Source organism: Monopterus albus, unplaced genomic scaffold, assembly GCF_001952655.1.
Source record: "Monopterus albus unplaced genomic scaffold, M_albus_1.0 scaffold25.1, whole genome shotgun sequence".
NCBI lineage: Eukaryota > Metazoa > Chordata > Actinopteri > Synbranchiformes > Synbranchidae > Monopterus > Monopterus albus.
Genome location: NW_018127905.1, coordinates 1,900,652 through 1,918,389, shown reverse-complemented (window position 1 = coordinate 1,918,389; position 17,738 = coordinate 1,900,652). Strand labels below are relative to the sequence as shown.

The following is a 17,738-nucleotide window of genomic DNA, read 5'->3' as shown; positions in this document are numbered from 1 at the left end:
ACTGGATAAGTCTGACTTCTTCCTACTCCATTCAAGCATGTATTAGGTATAAGCAAATTGTTATTGGATTGTGTGTAAAAATGTGTGTTGTTATATCAACTGTTTTATATGCTTGAAAGAATAAATCAAATCAAATCAAAATCAAATCCAGGCTTATGTGATCCTAGCTAGCTAAACTGACCCCTTTCTCAGCTATCCTGGCTCTACAGAATTGACTTCATGTCTCAACATATAGTCATTTTTGATTTACTCTGACAATTTCAAATTTTCCACAGCCTAAAAATCCAGGTTTATGTTAAAAGTGCCAAAAATCTAACCTAACAGGTCCTGGTGTGAAGAGCAGAGCCCAGTGTTCCACCCACCCTGGTATCCAGAATGTACCCTATAACACAGCAGCTAACTTTATGACACTTCAGTATTTACAGCTGTGGCTGTGATTCTATTTCGCTCTACGTAGACTTAAACAGGGCAAGTGACTACTACTACTTTATGGTTTTACTATACTGGATCAATCTAAAATTAGAGACTATAATCCTCTCTTCACCCAAACACCATAAAGGACAGCAGCCTCTCCAGTCAAATCTTATTTTAGATATTTCATCTGGATACATTTCTAAACCACTACCCTCCCCCACTGCAGGCCTGCTGGGAAAATGTTTTCCTCAAGGTCTTCACAAGCCCTTGACACAGAGACATGAACAGAATGACCGAACCATGGTCCTTTGATGTTTTTATTAATTTCACTTTCACATCAGTACAGAGACCACATAGTTTTTCTTTTTTCTGCAATATCTTTCCCAAAGCTTTAAAAATTGGAACCAAGTTATAGCTAATACAAAACAGAACTGATTTTAGTGAACAACCTCTAGATACCAGTGAACAGCCAAAAGCAAAACAAGACTCGTCAGAGACAAGTGAGGCCAAACACACTCCTGTCACACACTCCCATAACCAGTGAACATACAGAGGGACAATCAGGAAAAGGAGAAAAGCAACATGCTGTGAGAGAGCAGGTTCAGATGGATTGGACTTTTATTCACATTATATATTAAACTCTAAAGAAATAAACAGACAACAAGTCTTAGTACTGATCTATTTAGCCTTGGCAGCACAATAACATGGCCTTTCCTGAACTGAAGTTTCACTTAAAGGTGCAGTGCATATGAAAAGCTAACCAGCGTTTGCAGGGTGAAGTCCGACCGACAGCATGGGTCAGCTTACATGTAACTGGTTGAACATTAAAGGGTCAGCACAACACAAATACAAAACCTACCTCAAGTTGCATCTAGTCTATTTTTTCTATTTTATTCTTCCAGGATTCAAATGCACAGCTACATTTGCACCCTTTGTCTTATTTGCCTCAATAGATGTTAATGGAATTTAGTTTGTGCAGCTCACTGTGAAAAGTTTCCCTACTACTACTTTCTACCGAAGAAACCGTCTAAAAACTGTTGAATGTTTATCCGGGAAAAACAAGGACACTTTCAACTGTGGAGGTGGAAGCAAACATATTTGAAGACCTGGGCAAATAAAATGGTTACAAATGCAACTATGACGCTTTTAAGTAAGTCCGGTTGACTGGTGTGTGCCGGTGGCAGACACTGTTTTTTGTATTTGGGTTAAGTGATCCTTTGAATAAACAATTTATGGAAACCAAAAATCTATTAAAAATGCACTCTGGTGGTTCTCATGAAATGCAGCCTTTTGAAGCTACAATATGCAGCTTCTTCACGCTCAAATAAATAAACAGGATGCATAATAAGATTATCAGTCTGCTCTCAGGCCCAAGTCCCCCTTTACACTTGCTGTCAGGACTGCAGCCTGCCCAACTGCGGGGTTAGCAGGGGAACAGCTAGCATCTCCCACAGCTATGTTGCATATTTTGGCTTTAACACCCAGTCTGAACAGGACACTGTGCACGAAGAGTCAACCAAGACATCTATGGGGCAATCACAGTGAGATGACACACAGTGGAGGGCATGCATGAGGAGGAATGTTCCACCAGAGAAGACATTCAGCACACAGGCAAATGTCCGACTAGTAGCAGAAGCAGTCAAAGGATGACCTGCCACTGTTGGCCAAACAAGTTCAGGATTCAGGAGACACGTACTCCGTGCAAACGTATGTTAGGGTGCAATGAAATGGACAGTAACATACTTTTTAATTTCTATGTATTCATCCTTTAAAAAAAATATGGAGACATCGTGCTAATATATGACTATGGTTTTACTGAGCTCAGAAACACCACTGAAACAATCACAAGTAATAATCATACTAAAAAAAAAAAAAAATTCAGGGTCAAGAATATGATACAGCCTATGTGAAGGGTGAGAATCAGTTTCCAGCTTACACAACATGTCATGGGCTTCGTAGCAGTCAAAGAACAAAGTGATAAAGCTCTTTAATTAATAACCACTGTGAAAACTGCTTTTTTTTTATTCCCCAGCTACAGTCTTTATGCAAAATGGCACCCCCTAATTTTGTTATATCAACCCCTAATATCTGACATACCTCTCAGGTTGCTGCTGAGCTGTGTACGGGGTCTAAAATGTGCCAAAAGAAGTTATTCTACTGTATTAAATAGGAATAAATATACTGATACATGTAAAAACAAATTGCACTGAGCTTTAAACATGAAGTTTAAAATGTCCTAGTTTTAAAATCACTAGTTAACAAATTTTAAATGTAGTTATTCAATTTACTTGTGTGTCTGTTATATTCCAACATAATTCATGCCTTGCGTTCATTTACATTTTCAATTTGACTTGACCTCTTTAATCTAGATATGTGTAAGATGTGTGCCAGCTAACAAACCGGTTACTAGCTTTATTCTGAACTCTAAAGCTCTGGAAAAAAGATAAGTGCACCTCGTGTCTTCTGTTACTATTCTCTTTGTGTTTGTTTTAGAGTAAAATGTCTTAGCACAATTCTAGACTCCACAGTTAAAAAAACAAAAAAACAACAGCAAGCTGGGAAGACACATTGGGATTTGGGGGTGTGACAACACATCAGGGGGGATATTTCTTCACCCCTCAAACGATTAGGAATCCATTTCTCAGAAGGTCTCTTAAAGACCCAATTTAAAATCATGAGGTTCAATGACACTTAACTCCTACAATGCTGTTGTCAAGCTAATAGGGAGTCAAAGCAGCCATCCTATAATTAATATCAATAATAGTAAGTAGTGATAAGGAGAATCAAAATTTACAGGTGAATGTGAGATGTCAACACTTTGTGGCTTGAACAGGTGACAGGACTAGTGTAAATGAGGGAACCTTCTGTTGATACAAAAAGCGAGGTTAATGTGTTCCATACAGCAGTTGTCTTAATGTGTATATACATACAGAGTACTGATCCAAACATGCCTCTGATCAAAAGAGGGTGAACTAGACCAAATTATCACGTCTGGCTCAGCGTTCCAATCCTTTTATTTCAACCTGGTCATGGATTTAAAAAAATAAAAGTTCAGTGCATTGCAGAAACATACAAACAGAAATGCCTGTAACGTGAATGGAAGCAAACTCAATAACAGGCCAATCAGTAACAGCCAACCCATGACCAGCTTCTAAAAATTAACTCATATCTATCCATACAGTGGCTGTAGAGCAAGAGAGCAGGATAAGACTAGCCACAGTAACACCCACAATGTTGGTTTGTTCCTTTATTTTTATTTTTTTTAAATATCTTTTGTGTTTTTTTTTTTTTTTTCTTTTTACGTTTCCAGCTTAGATTAGCCATTTACCTTCAAGGAAATGTGTAGTTTAAAGTACAGACATTAGCTCTTTTGTGACAAACAGCCATCATCCACCTCCTGCTTGCTGTACACAACAAACCAGGTCATAGATTCAGTCTAGTTCACTCGACCCTGCCTCCATTCCCTGTGGTACACCCACGGACGGGTGGGGTCCACCGCAGCATTACATCACTTCCTCGCTAGTGACACACTTCCTGTTTGCACAGGCACATTTCTCTTCTAATGCTTGAAAGTTAAGCTGCGCAGTAGTTTTACATTGAATATTGAGTAGCTCAAAGATTTTCTACCTAGCAAGGTTCAGTGTAGTAGGGTGGAGATGGTAGATGGAGTACGGAGGAGGAGTTAGACTGGGGTGGGGATTAAGTAGAGAGGACTGGGAGAAGGTAAGGGGGTCTTAAGGTGGTAATGGAGATGAGGATGATGGTGATGTGAAGGTTTCCACTGGAGGAGGTTGCTCATTCAGTTTTGCTGCGCTTCATAGCTCCGGGAAGTTTCTCTTGCAACCTGGGAGAGAAAAACACAACAAGGGTGAAATACAATAATCTGTAAAAAGATGATTGTGTCAAAGACCCTTTCACTGAAGATTAGATTCACTTACTTGGCGATTGTACTGTTGACCTGAGTACGTGCCAGGTTGATGTAGTGATCAATCTGGGTCTGGAAGGAAAAAAAACATGAGAAGGATGAATATCATTTAGAAAAATAAACAAAAAACAATTCACTTATCAAGTAGTGAGACCCATGAGCAACTATTATGAGCCATGTAGTCCATGAGAAACCACAGTGACGGTTGTGTTAACATTCTTGGAGGAAAGTCATCCAGTGGGGATTAGACAAAGGTGTTTAATGCAAATTCTATTCTCACACACACATACACAAAAATCTGAGGACTGGAGAGTGGGGTGACCTCAGGATCTCATATTGTGATTCTGCTGGCTTTATCAACCTGTGTGCACACTGGGGAGGCTTGCTGCTGAGTTTGGAGGAGAGTGAGCACCTCTGAGTATTACATGATGGTATGTTCACCCTTTGAGAGTTGAAAACCAGTTGAGGGAGTTCTTCAAATGTCTCAAGATCTTGGCCATGAAAGAGGGTGAGGTAGAGAATAAGAACATGATTCAGATTGATGCAGTTCTCAGTTTACCTGTTGATCTAGGTTCCCTCACTGTGGTAAGGCCTCCTGGAAGCCTTACTGTGTAGGTACTGTGGGCATGTCCAAATGGGAGGACACTCAGGCATGTCAGAACAAATTTAGTAAAAAAAAAAAAAAAAAGTTTTAATGACTTCAACCTCAGCGTATGTAAACTTCTGACTTCAACTGTAAATGTGCTAAAGAAAGGGTGAGCATTCCTTTGGAAGCTCAGTATTCAAATTAAGTGCTGTTTACCCACTATCTGGCCCCAAAAAGGGGGCGTCAGGCCATGGGTCATAAATCTTCAGAGCCCCATAATAAGTCACAACACTTTCCAATCCTAACCTAAAATGTACATACAATCATTTCATAGACCCCTTTATCTGAGACACTATTCTCCAACCCTAGCCTATCGTACCATACATAATCTGCATTATATTTGGTCAAGTTATACAGTGGCTGGCCCAACTGGCTTGGCAGACAAACACCTGAGGGCCATGCAGCCACCGGAACTGTTCTACCAAGACTGTCATTCAAACGAAAACGACCAGGTCGTTTCCTGGTCGGCCAAGACACCAAGTAATAATAATAACAATAATGATATTAAGCTCTAGACCTTACTTTGTAAAGTGTCTTGAGATGACTTTTGTTGTGATTTGGTGCTATACAAAAAAATTAAATTGAATTGAAGTAACAACCCCTCTGAATCTATTCAAATTCTGTGTGGGTGTAAGAGTGAAGGCAGATCTACAAAGTCATCAGGTGGGCTCCCTCTCACTAAGCTCAGTGTGTTCCAGTGCCCCAGGACCACCCCCTCTTTGCCTGCAGCCACCCATCCCAACACAACCCTTTACTATCATCTACTCTCTTAACAGCTCAGGCTGACTATCGCCAACACCAACAAACCCTAGAAAACTTTTCAAATACCGTCCTGACTAAACATAGATAGAATACAGCTGTGCATCATAAACCTTTACCAGCTACATCATGTCGAGCTGCAGTTTGACGTGCCATATTTTTACCTGCTTGACAGTACAGAAGCGGCCCAAATTCCCACCCATTTCACTGTTGGGAGTAATGTTTGAATCTCAGCATGGGACAACTGAGCATTAAAACCAAAACAACCACTGTGAGTGCATTAGTCTGAGCTTTAGTTCTGTGCCAGGACTCGCTGACAAATCTTTTTAAGTAACCATAAACCAATGACAGTCCCAGTAAACTGCATCAAACTGTTAATGAGTGTAATGCCCCACACTTGTAACATGATGTGCATCACTGTGACGCTGACGGCCATGTTGTTGGACCCAATAGTGCAATGACTTCATGTCCTCAGCAACTGGACACTGGACAACAACAACAAAGATGCAGAAAGCCTTCAGTGTCTAGACTAGTCATCCAGTGAGCTCACTGCTGATTGCAGTGTTAGGTAGCCACTGTTGTCACTGCCGCTCTTTGGGGGTGGGGGACTCTGGGACAGAGGGTCACGCACTCACCTTGTTCTTCTCGTAGATCGGAGGCACGGCAAAGAGCAGGATGTCAGCTGGGTGGCACAGAGAAACAAAGACGTGTGAGGATGCTAGATTCACACATTAATGGCTAAATCTGCAGTTTCATATACTGTAAGGCACAAAACACCTCCTCCAGTGCTGTGACAAAGGTCAAACATCTAATGTGCCACGTTGGACTCAGGACTTGCAGTAAGTCACCATTGTAAATCTTGCTGAACCATTCAGAAAAATCTTAAAGCACAATCCAGATTTCATGAAGACTTAAGCCCAGCTGGTCCAGTCGCATGGTGCTCTGACTGTTAAAACATGTGCAGCACAGTTTATTTCCTCAGCCTGAATCGATTTTTTCGATGTTATCAACAGTTTATTTCCTCAGCCTGAATCGATGTTATTGTTTTACTGTCCTTTTGAAAGATCCACTGCATCTAGCTTGGTGCTATGCATGGCAGTCTTATTAGGACTTTCAGTCCAAAACTAACTTAATAACCAGGTATGTCCTGTGTGCATGAGACTGACTTAGTGTTTGTAATATTTTGTCAACTCCCACTGAAGTACAGAGCAGCTCAATGTAACATCAACTCTGCCTACTGTCTCCAGAATGACCACAGGAGTTGACCAATGCACCCCAGCGAACCGATCAATCGGTCTATCACAATCTGTCTAAAACTCTTACATACTGCACCTCTAACAGCATTACTGTGTATCCTTCTGTACGAAACTGTCTTAAACCATAATCTGAATCTGTGGACAGTTGGTTGACCACGTTTTCATTACTGCAGGAGTTAGTCAGTGAACCAGCAGCAAAGACAAAGTGGTTGGTTCACTTTAAACTCAGATGTCCATTTCAATGGGTAAAACAGGAGCAGTCACACTTTGAGACATGATGAATGCGGCATGTTCCTTGGTTGCCGCGGTGCTTACCCAGGATGAGAATGGTGATTCCATTGAAGACAGCTCCTACGTAGGTCAACAGCCACATGACCACAGCCAGCTGGGGAGAGAACAGACAACAGAGGCACACAGGGCTCAGACAGGTGAAGCATCTCACAGGTTGAAGTCTTATCAGAGATCGCAAATCACTTTCAACAATGCAAACTAGTGAAGGTCAGAAAATCTTGTTGATGGGGGATGAATTACTATGTAGGAAGAAGCATGTGAAGCCCACAGCTTATGACATCAACAAAAGCTAAGTAGCGCTAGGAGTTAAATCAACGAAAGCATCATGGAGGTGTGTATTAAAGCTACTTTAGGACGCTAAGCTACTTTGGAAATTGTTTCGTGAGGCGATTTAGATCCCCGTGCGATCTGTCTAATGTGACAATGATTCTGCCCTGTTTGCATTAGCAGGCAGATCCTTGCATCAAACTAAACTCTCCCTTTTCCTCGCTAAGCTGTGTTAACCAATAACCGCAACTGTCTCAACTGCTATTCGGCGCTAGGTGTACAGGGCAGGCAACGTTTGAAAAGTAGTTGCAGGATGACAGAATATCTTTCACCATGTCAAATATGTTGGATTTGTTTTTGAATCAGTTTCTCTTCCTGTCTGCAGCTCGTCACGTGATGGAACACTTCTGCTAGTGGTTAACGTAGTCTAGTGAGTCTGTAGCCTGTTTAATCATTCACTTTAATCTACAGGCCACACCTTTTCACTACTGAAAACGTTTATATAAGAGAAACAAAGCAGCCTTAAACCTTTGTGAACAAGCTGGTTCCAAAGCTGCAACTCGGTGCTCTCCACACCCATGATCCACCCAAACGGGTGTTCTCATTGATCCAACCTCTTCTCAGAGCCGTGACAGTGTGTACAGAATGAACCTGACTGTCAGGCTGCCTGTCTGTCCTGTACCTCTGTTGCACTAGGGAGGGGTGACTTCTACCAGTATTCTCACTGGATAATTTGGTGCCAAGTTCTGGCAGATCCCTGTCCGCCTTACACCTTAGAGGTTTCTCCAGTCTAGATAACTAAAGAGCTCTGTGGCTGTGAGCTGATTTTTTTTAAAGTCTATTTAACAACCTTTCACTGGGGCCTTTTCAGAACCTGAATTTTGGTAAGATGCTCTTCCTTGTGGTTCCACTTTATTGCACAGACTGAGACATTTGCATCTATGTCATTAGATGCAAATGGCCACAGTGGGGCTGTCCTCGTTTTTGTGTTTGTAGGAAAGTGAAGTAATCTTCTGTGGGACATTCAACAACAGAAGACACGGTGCTGCTACAGTTCATTTCTTTCATGTTAACATGAGCTGAGCTACAAGTTTAAGTGCCAGCAGTGCATCCATAGCAGGGCTAAGCTGGAACAAGCTGCTCGGTGGCCCAAAATAGCATCCAAGGCCTTGAAGCACTTTGCAGTTTTTCAGTCTACGCCACTACACACATTTGTCTATATTTCTGTTTATTCTTTGAAATGGATTCCCTGCTGTGATTCGTATCTGAATTTCTGGCAAGCACCAGGCTCTGCGTTTGTTGAAGTTATGCTTTTGTGATGTGAAGACATTTTCTTGACCAACTATGACTTGATTTGAAGTCTGTTTACTCATCAGGATGTGTCATCCCTTAATATCTTAAGCTGAACCCAGTTTTAACAGGGATGGAAACATACTTTGGTACAACATGGTACCTGAGATTTGCAAAACACAGACAGCAGAATGTCAGGACCATGGATTTTAAGTGACAGAATCACAGTGAGACAGACGTGTGTTTCATGACAGCTGGATAAACAGCGTGATCGGATAGAAAGTCAGGATCCTTAGTCGTGTTCCAATATAATCAGAACTATGGGGATTTATTCTGATGGCATGTTGAGTTACTACTGTTACTTTTTATAGCTGTAATCAGCTATAAAAAGGCTACACCCAGGAGAGGGTGTCTTCAAAAGTTTTCAGTTCTAAGTTCTAAGTTCAGTTCTAAATGATAATGACTCAGGACAGCGGTGGCCAGTGAGGGCTGTAGCTGCTCACCTTCAGGGAGTCCACGAGGTCCTCGACCAGGAAGAGGTGGCTCATCTGCTTCAGGGCTCGGTTGATGTAGGTCAGACTGGCGTCCACGTGCTTGCGGAAGGTCTCTGGGGGGATGCTGACATCCTTATCTATCAGCGTTCTGCAGAGAAGGATGAGAAAGGGAGGGTGAGCACAAAATGAGGCTAAGTGTTCAGGCTCAGTGTGCTCCAATCCACAACCAAGTATTTAAGGAAGAAACCACAACCCGGGGCTTTCATTTCACTTTCACTGCTTTCACATTCAAATAAGAAACATGCTTTGGTACCACACGGCACACACTAACTACAATAATGTTTATCGGGTTGTTAATTAAGATGAATGGCTCAGCTTTTAGCTTTGACATAAAGAGATTTCCTGCTTTCAATTCACACCGGACGCTTTCACCGTATTCAGTTGTTGTCTCTTCTTTAACTGTAACCGTTTTCATTCACTAGTTATTTCCAGTTGCTGCTTCTTTGCCATGTTCAATGCACATATATTTCATATCAAAAGCTTTCAACTGCTCCAAGGGCAAGGTGCTTTAGGTTGACATGGAAGCAGGAAGTGTCATGTTTCGCTGACAGTAGCTTAATAGTGAAAACATGGCAAATCCCAGGAAGGCAGTGTATTTTTACAGTACACCAGAGCCTTACATGAGCCTACAAAGCATAAATAATAGAACATGTTGGCTACAGAGAGCAACAAATAACAAAAATTAGTGACAGTTTACAAGCATAGAAAAGGTTATGACTTATGTAGGATTCAATCCTAAACTGAAGTGGTGTGTATATACAGTCGCCTCATGCTTTCACTTCATTCAGGAGGCAAAAACAGTTTTGAAAATGTTAAGCTCTTAAAATTAATGTGTTTAAAGTTGTCGCTTTTTAGCGATGCCAAATCTATATGGCAGATGTTACTGGTAAAACACACTGGAAGCTAGACGCAAGTGTTGTGTAAGCACTACTGAAGTGAAATGTCACTCAGTCCACACTTGAAGTGAGACATGAGTGTTTCAAGTCATCAGAACAGTAGTACTGACTTTGTTCCATTTGGTCTTACTTGAAGGGGTGCCCCTCGTTAGACTTCTGCACGGCCTGGACCACAGACTTGTAGATGCGGAAGGTGATGGTGACACACAGCAGTGCCAGCAGCAGGTAGGAGACCACGCTGATGACGCTGAAGGCTGCCAGCGACAGCAGCAGCAGCAAGGACAGACCGAACACCAAGCCCGACTTCTTGGGATCTCGCCAGTGGATCAGATCCTTCACTGCAGAGGGATGGAAGGAAAGGAGTGAGATGTTAGTTTGCTTAGACTGGTTTACAATGAATTATCATGAATCCTATCATTTTTTTCCATTTAAAAACAAGGTAAAACTTCAGCACATCCATGAGTTTACCATGTAATGTGGTGTTAAGGGGAGCATTTCATGATTACACTGCTAAAACAATATGAAACAGTTCAATGGAAATGCTTTAAGTTCTGCTTTAGAGGACTTTTTAATCTTGTCACAAATTTTAAAAGAGCTCAAAACAGTCAATTCTAAAATTAAATCAAGCTGATCTCAGACAACAGCCAGCAGGAACAAACAAAGCAGTTTGCTGAAAGGCACTGAATACAGCACAAATTATTACAGAAGTCGTTACTTTAATGGGAAAATATTTGTATTTGCCCTGCCCTGTATCTCTGTATGTCAACCCAAGCCATAAATCTCTGGCATCTGCAGCCAAGGTTAACAGAGGCCGTCGATGCCTGTTCCATATTTGTGTTCATGTCCTGTGAGCAGTCATGCACGCAGAAATGATAGTTTCCTATACGTGGTGGTTATCTAATGCTGAAATGGGCTGGCACTCTCACACTGCCACTCCTTCCTCTTGTGTAAAAATGGTGGAGAAGCCACATGGGCTGATGCTTCAGGGATGGCCCAGACCTCAGTGCTCTAACTAGTTTAACGGGGGCACAGGCTTCACACATCACACAAAAATGAAAACTGATTGTTTTGTCACAAGGGCAACTGCCTTTCCACAGCTAGAGTTGAGCCCTCAGCTAAAACCTCGTAACATCTTTTGCACTACATAAAACAAAGACTTCTGTTGTCTTGGGGAATTTCAGTCACATTTTAGGTCAAGTGAGCCACTACCAGCTCTATTTTGGCTCTAATTAGCCCCTTTGTCCACATGGAATGCAGAGGGAATTTAAATTCCTGTAGCTGTTTCCATTTCCCTGACTGACCTGGGATTTAAAGCAGTGAGAAGTGTACTGTGTAAGACATCTCATCTACAGTAGGAGCATGAGCCTCAAAACTGACCACTCAGAAGAACAGAGCTGAAATGTACAGCCGTACAAGGTGTCATTAAAAACATAACATGGGCTTCATAACTGTATGATCTGTACTGAACTACATTAAATATCAGCTGTAATCAGGGAACTGCTAATACAGTATTATAGGCTACAGCAGGTTGGAGGCCAGTGATTATATTATTGATGCCTGTGCATACAATCTGGTAACCATGACAACTGTATTTTTAGTGCATCTTTAATACAAAATTTTGTAGACAGATGTATCAGTCACTTTATACTGAAAGCAATCAGGCTGGCAGGTGGTTCTAGTCTGTCCTAACACGACTGACCACTAATGTGGCTGAGTGCTAAAGAACAAGCAAGAGGGCACAATCATAACCTATTTGTGGTGTTTGCACCACCCGTGCTCCTACAACCATGCTCCGTCAGAGAATGAACTACTCCACAAAAGGTTTACATTCATTGATCAGTCTTGACGGTACAAATATTTGTCTTCGACCAAATGTCTGGTACTTTGGAGTGCTATCGTGGACTGGTTTTCAACATAGCTTCTTCTGCGATGAATAAATAAGCTTTACTACTCCACTCTCTGCTGTGACGAGGCCTCTACTCACTATAGCTCATCTGTACCCACTTTGTTGACACACAATATATAGGCATTAACTCATACATTCAAATATTAGCTGTGACCAATGTCACATTTAGTGCAGCCACACAGTAAATGCAGGCAAATGTTATTTTGACAACACTGTCACACATCCTTTGTTGTAGTTTTGCATTTAATCTGACATGTGTGTTTCTCTTATATTTTGCAGCTATCTGCTCATTTTGCACATACTGTTTATTAACAGGTTAAGTAATAATTCTCATCAAAGCTAGAGCTGAACCGGTTTACAAGAATGAGAAAAGCAGCAGCAGAAACAGAGCTCTACTGATTCTGTTGAGTGTACAGTCGGACTGCGTGAAAACCTTGTTTTCACCTACCATCTTGGTGAGTCGACAATATTCAGGGAGAAACTGGTTTAAAGCACTTTTAATGACTGATTTTAAAAACTGCACAGTGGTGATGTAATGTAATGTTTTCATCTGACAGCAACAATGAGTGGGGTTTCCTCACCCTGCACCGCAGGGGTGTGTGTGCGTCCTCCCAGCATGCTTTGCTGCCAGTACCCACAGGGAGGCAGCTGGAGCTTGACAACCCTGCTTCATTATCTATCTGTCACCCTAGCTCTGCTGTGCTCAGGTCCCAGTGGCTGCTGAGGCACAGTGGCCTGTTTTCACCGTGGCTGTGTGCTGCTCTTAAAGCTACACACACACACAGCCTGAGAGGAAACAGGCTGCAGTGGGCTGACAGCGTAGGCCTCTAGAACTACAGAGGACAACCACATGTACACTTTGTATGCAATTACATGTGATAAGTCTAACTCATCATGTTCCAATACCGAATTTAGATTTATAGTCGATGCAGAAGGTTAATGAGCCTCACTGTACACTAACTACTTGTGAAATAGGTTTCGAGTTATATCGGCAAGTCACATTTCACCTATCTCGTTGTAGCCCCCCCAGTATGCTCCATTTTTTGAAGTGGCGCATGTCAGTTAGCAGCATAGCCTGTGGTTGTTAGTTGACCTACAAACCACAGGCCTAAACTAATTAGTGTATGTAACCAAAAGAATCATGAATAAGAAAAAAATAAATGATTAACAGCAATGAGATCCTGTTTCAGCAGAATGATCAGCTGTAAGGCTATTCTAAGTAACAAGCCTATTTTTCATTTGACCCCATTACAAATTTTGGCACAAGTTATTGCTTCTGACAAAATGATAACACACAAAAGAAAGAGAGAGAAATAAAACGATCCACATTAGCTTAATGAGCAGCCAAATGGCAAACACTAATACAAGTTCAGTTTGATTCCAGTATTCACATGTGCCTTTCCTCCACATTAACAATCTTCACACAGAGGATTAACACAAATCTGCGAACAAATGTACACTAGAATTAAACTAATCTTTGAAGCCCTGACAACAAGTCTGGTAGTGGAACTGGTCCATAAAGAAAAGCAGAGAAATGCTTTTGCTACCGAGTTGTGGAGCGGTGCTGCAAAGGAGCACCAAAATAGCAAAAGCTCATGGCCAGGGAGGAAGGATTCAACAACACAAGCTCTTCTATAGATGACGACATAAAACAGAGCTTCGTTTTCAGCAGTCATTAATATCCCATTTTGGAAACACGCTTCATAGGGCAATGTACGTAACTGCTTTACAGTGAAGTCAAACTGACATTTATGCTTCTTCTGCACACTTTCCCTTAGTTTCTGGTTGCTACAGCACTACACTCGGTTCTCTGGTGTGTACTCGGCACGTGCAGATGTACCACTGAATGTGTGAGGATTACTGGTTGCATACCAACATTTGTACATGAGGAAAAGGTGAGGGTACTTCAGAACTGGCTTCTGTAACTCAATATGCTTCAGTACTTTGGCCTTACTCTGGTCAACTTTGAATGAACATTAAATAAGTGGTGATGTGTGCAAACAGGTTGGTTTAAAACAGCTCTCATATTCAGGAGACGAGAGGATTGAACAAGCAAAGGCTGACCAGACAGAATACCAAGTTCCCATGGCATCTTGCCTGAAACCTGAGTACATGCCATTGCACCCAACTAACTTGCATACACAAGTGGCCTTTTAATGTACAATTGTGCATCACTTATTATTATTATTTTTTTTAACATGCCTCATTATTATGTTATGGCTTTCATTACGTGCGCTATGGAAAGTCGCATGAAGATAGAAACCTGACACTGGGGACTGACTGTGCTGCGTGACTTCCAAGGTTCTTGCAAGCCAGAACTTAGCCACCATAGTTAAACCCCCACTCTATCTGTGGACCACTGCCGAGCTTTAAAGGACAGAGGGCAGGAGAGGGTTATAAGCTCAAATGGAGTGGTGATCACTAGACCATATGCAGTCCATATAGTGCACTACACAGTGGTTTGGCTGCTATACTCTGACAACCTCTGTTAATACACTGCCAGTAAAATGCCTGACTGTATGTAAATATACTGTATACCTGCCACAATATCCTAAAACCTGGACCAGGGGTAAGCAATATCATATCCAATTATATAATTATTATTATATAATTATCTGAAGTGACATTTAGCATTACATGCAAGCCCAAAGGTGGTTCTCTCCAAAGAGAACAGTCTGTGCCATTTTCATGGTGATCAAGCATTTAGACATTCTGACACGAGAACACCTGCTCGAATTACCCAACCGCTTTTTGACATTTGAGGCTGCACGTGTGATCATGCTCTAATAATCTTTACTATGGGTCACGCTAGTGCATGTCAGATGATAATGAAATGTGCTCATGACAGATTGAATCAACAAAACTGAGTTTTCCAGCAACAATGAGTGATGCGTAAACAGCAAACTCTGGTTCTTCAACCTAAACATTCCAACTAATTATTTATTTTTGGCATTTTAATGATACAACAGATTTTGCATTTGGGAAATGAAATAGGCTTCACACAGCCAACACAACCTGTCGAGAGGCGGGGTCCACCCCAGACAGGTCGCCAGTCTATCACAGGGCTGACATGTAGACAAACAACCACACACACTCACTCCTACAGGCAATTTAGAGTCACCAATCAACCTAAGCTGCATGTCTTTGGACTGTGAGAGGAAGCTGGAGAGAACCCACGCAGGTACAGGGAGAACATGCAGACTCTGCACAGAAATGACCCAGGTCCAATACATTTATAGCCCATGTTATGCAATAGTAGCTTATATTTAATTTAATACATTTAAAAAAAAATCCACTGATTATATCAAAAGTTGTGTATACAGTATGAGAGTAATCCTGAACAATATCTGTAGCAAGTACACACAGCTAAGGTTATCGTAATCCAAGGGTAAACAAAAGCCATGGGTTAACAAGCTAAGGATAACAGCTAATTGCACTAGATCTACTCTGTTACGAAGGGGTCGAGCCCCATGTCCCATGCACAGCTGCTCCCTAGCTCTGCACAACATATAAAAAAGGAAAACCAAGGAGCCAGAAGTGAAATGGTGCCAGTAAGAAAGGGCCTTTGCTGAGGTGACTGCATGAGGTTAGAAGGCCTACTGCCCAAAAGGAAGAGGGGTTACCTGATAAGTGAGTTAGTATTGCTGTCAAGACATGCTCAGCAAGATGATAGGCTTCAGTCACCCATTCGTCAGTGGCTTCTACCTCATTGGAATATGTGCTGTCAAATTTACGGCTGCTTTGGGAACATAGAGGGTTAGGAACTGAGGTAAAGGAAGACTGTGGTACAGATGTAGCCTCATCATGGTCAGGAACCTTCTGATGGAGAGATGCCACCACCTCCTCTTGCTCCTCTAGACTGCTGCCCAGCTCTTTGAGAGCACTGAGAGTAAGCTGTTCTTGTTCAAGATCCATCACCATGGTAGGGGAGGACTGGGAAGGCAGAAAATCAGTTTTACTAAGCTTCGTCTTGGAGGGAACACTTTGGTGCACATCGTCAGGTTCTTTATCCTGCCTTGATTTCAGGCACTCTCGCATGAACTCCACAAAGCTATCTGTAGGCTCAGAAACTGAACCGTCAGGGTCAATGCTTTCTGGGTTGCTTGCTGTGTTATGTGCATGGTGACCTTCTTTAGCGTTCTGCTGGATCTCTGATTCAATTTTTTTTGCTGGGAGCGAGTTTCCATTTCCCATATTATCTGAAACAATATCCATGGTCATTTTCTCTTGCTCACTGATGCTACTTGGTGTCTCGCTCTGGAAATAAGAATACTGTTCTTGAGGATATTCTCTCACAGACGGCTGACCAAATGGCTTGGGGATGGCTTCGTCACAATTCAGGGTAGTGAAGTCATCCAGACTTTGACTGTCCTCTGGAACATTATTTTGTGCAGTGCTTGCATCCAGTGTTTCAATATGGATTTCAGAAGGATCAGAATGAAACTGGTCCTTAGCATTGTTTAGCCCTTTGTTACCAACATCATCCAAGGGGGAGGATACATCATAATCATAATCAAATGACTGTCCATCATATAAGTCACGTTGCATGAAGCTGGTTTGAGAAACAGATGTCTCCATGTAAGCCACTGTCACAGCACTGTTGCTCTTTTCAACCACTGTTGAATGGGTGTGACAAGCTGGTTCTTTGAATACAAGATCAGTCTTGCAAGGCTTGACTAGAACACTTTGTGCTTCATCAGACCACTTGTCATCATTGTCTGGGAAGTCCACCTCTTCATTTTTGACTGTGAAAGAGTATGGTTCATCACTGACTTTACTGAAAGTAGTCTGTGCTTTTTCAGATTGTTGTTGGGAAAAGGTTGAAGCTGAGTCCTTTGAAACTGTTGAACTGTGTAGGACCTCAGGTTTTGCTGTAGCTTCCTGAAGGACCGTCTCTGGAAGAGATTTGAATAGATTATGTTTGGGAGCATATTCATCATCAGAGTCCACAGGGGATGATGGAGGAGAGTAGCCTTCCATGAATTCAATTTCTAAGGGGCGTGTCTTGGATGGTTCATTTTTACTGTCCTCTGGCTCTGGGATATTTGGAGCCTCTCCACACAACTCTTTTACAATCTCATATTCATCTTCTTCCTCTGCTTCAAGCGCCATCTCCTCATCACTGTAATTTGGCTCATCTGTCTCAATAACATTGATTGTTGGAACCTGCATTAGCTTCCTCTCAGACTTTGGCGGAGGGGTCTCCTTTTCCTCAGTGGGAGGAATGGGAGCTGCTGAGGCAGCAGCAGACTCATTTGAAAATGCTGGATCAGAAGATGGAGGGGGAACAGATGCAGGAACTGTGACACCATCTTCAATAACAGTATCGTCTGATTCTCCTGAACTCTCTGCTTCACTTGCCTCTAGATCTCCAGTCCACATGGTCTTCTTGTCATCTAAAACATTTTCTTTAGCATCCGTGTTAAATTGTGGGGAGCCAGGGGGAAAGGAGGAGTCGAATCCTGCAGGAGGTGCAGGTGAGGCTGGAAGCTCTGAATCAAGATTTGCTTGAGCCTGGACATCAGATTTTTCCT

The 17,738-nt window shown here is 42.0% G+C and overlaps 1 protein-coding gene across 3 annotated transcripts in view; it reads right to left on the bottom strand.

The window, feature by feature from the left end:
• Positions 1–713: 713 nt before the first annotated feature.
• rtn3 (reticulon 3) overlaps positions 714–17,738 on the bottom strand; it is a 33,013-nt gene continuing 15,988 nt past the window's right edge. For 2 of the 3 annotated variants that reach the window (XM_020594926.1, XM_020594927.1), the window contains 6 exons: positions 10,429–10,636; positions 9,352–9,490; positions 7,316–7,385; positions 6,380–6,426; positions 4,353–4,411; positions 714–4,258 (listed from right to left, as the gene is read on the bottom strand). In XM_020594926.1, the coding sequence (XP_020450582.1) occupies positions 4,210–4,258; positions 4,353–4,411; positions 6,380–6,426; positions 7,316–7,385; positions 9,352–9,490; positions 10,429–10,636 (572 nt within the window). In that variant the 3' untranslated portion in view covers positions 714–4,209. Of the gene's footprint in view, positions 4,259–4,352; positions 4,412–6,379; positions 6,427–7,315; positions 7,386–9,351; positions 9,491–10,428; positions 10,637–15,827; positions 17,733–17,738 lie in introns of those variants that run through there. The other variant, XM_020594925.1, reaches the window with a different exon arrangement.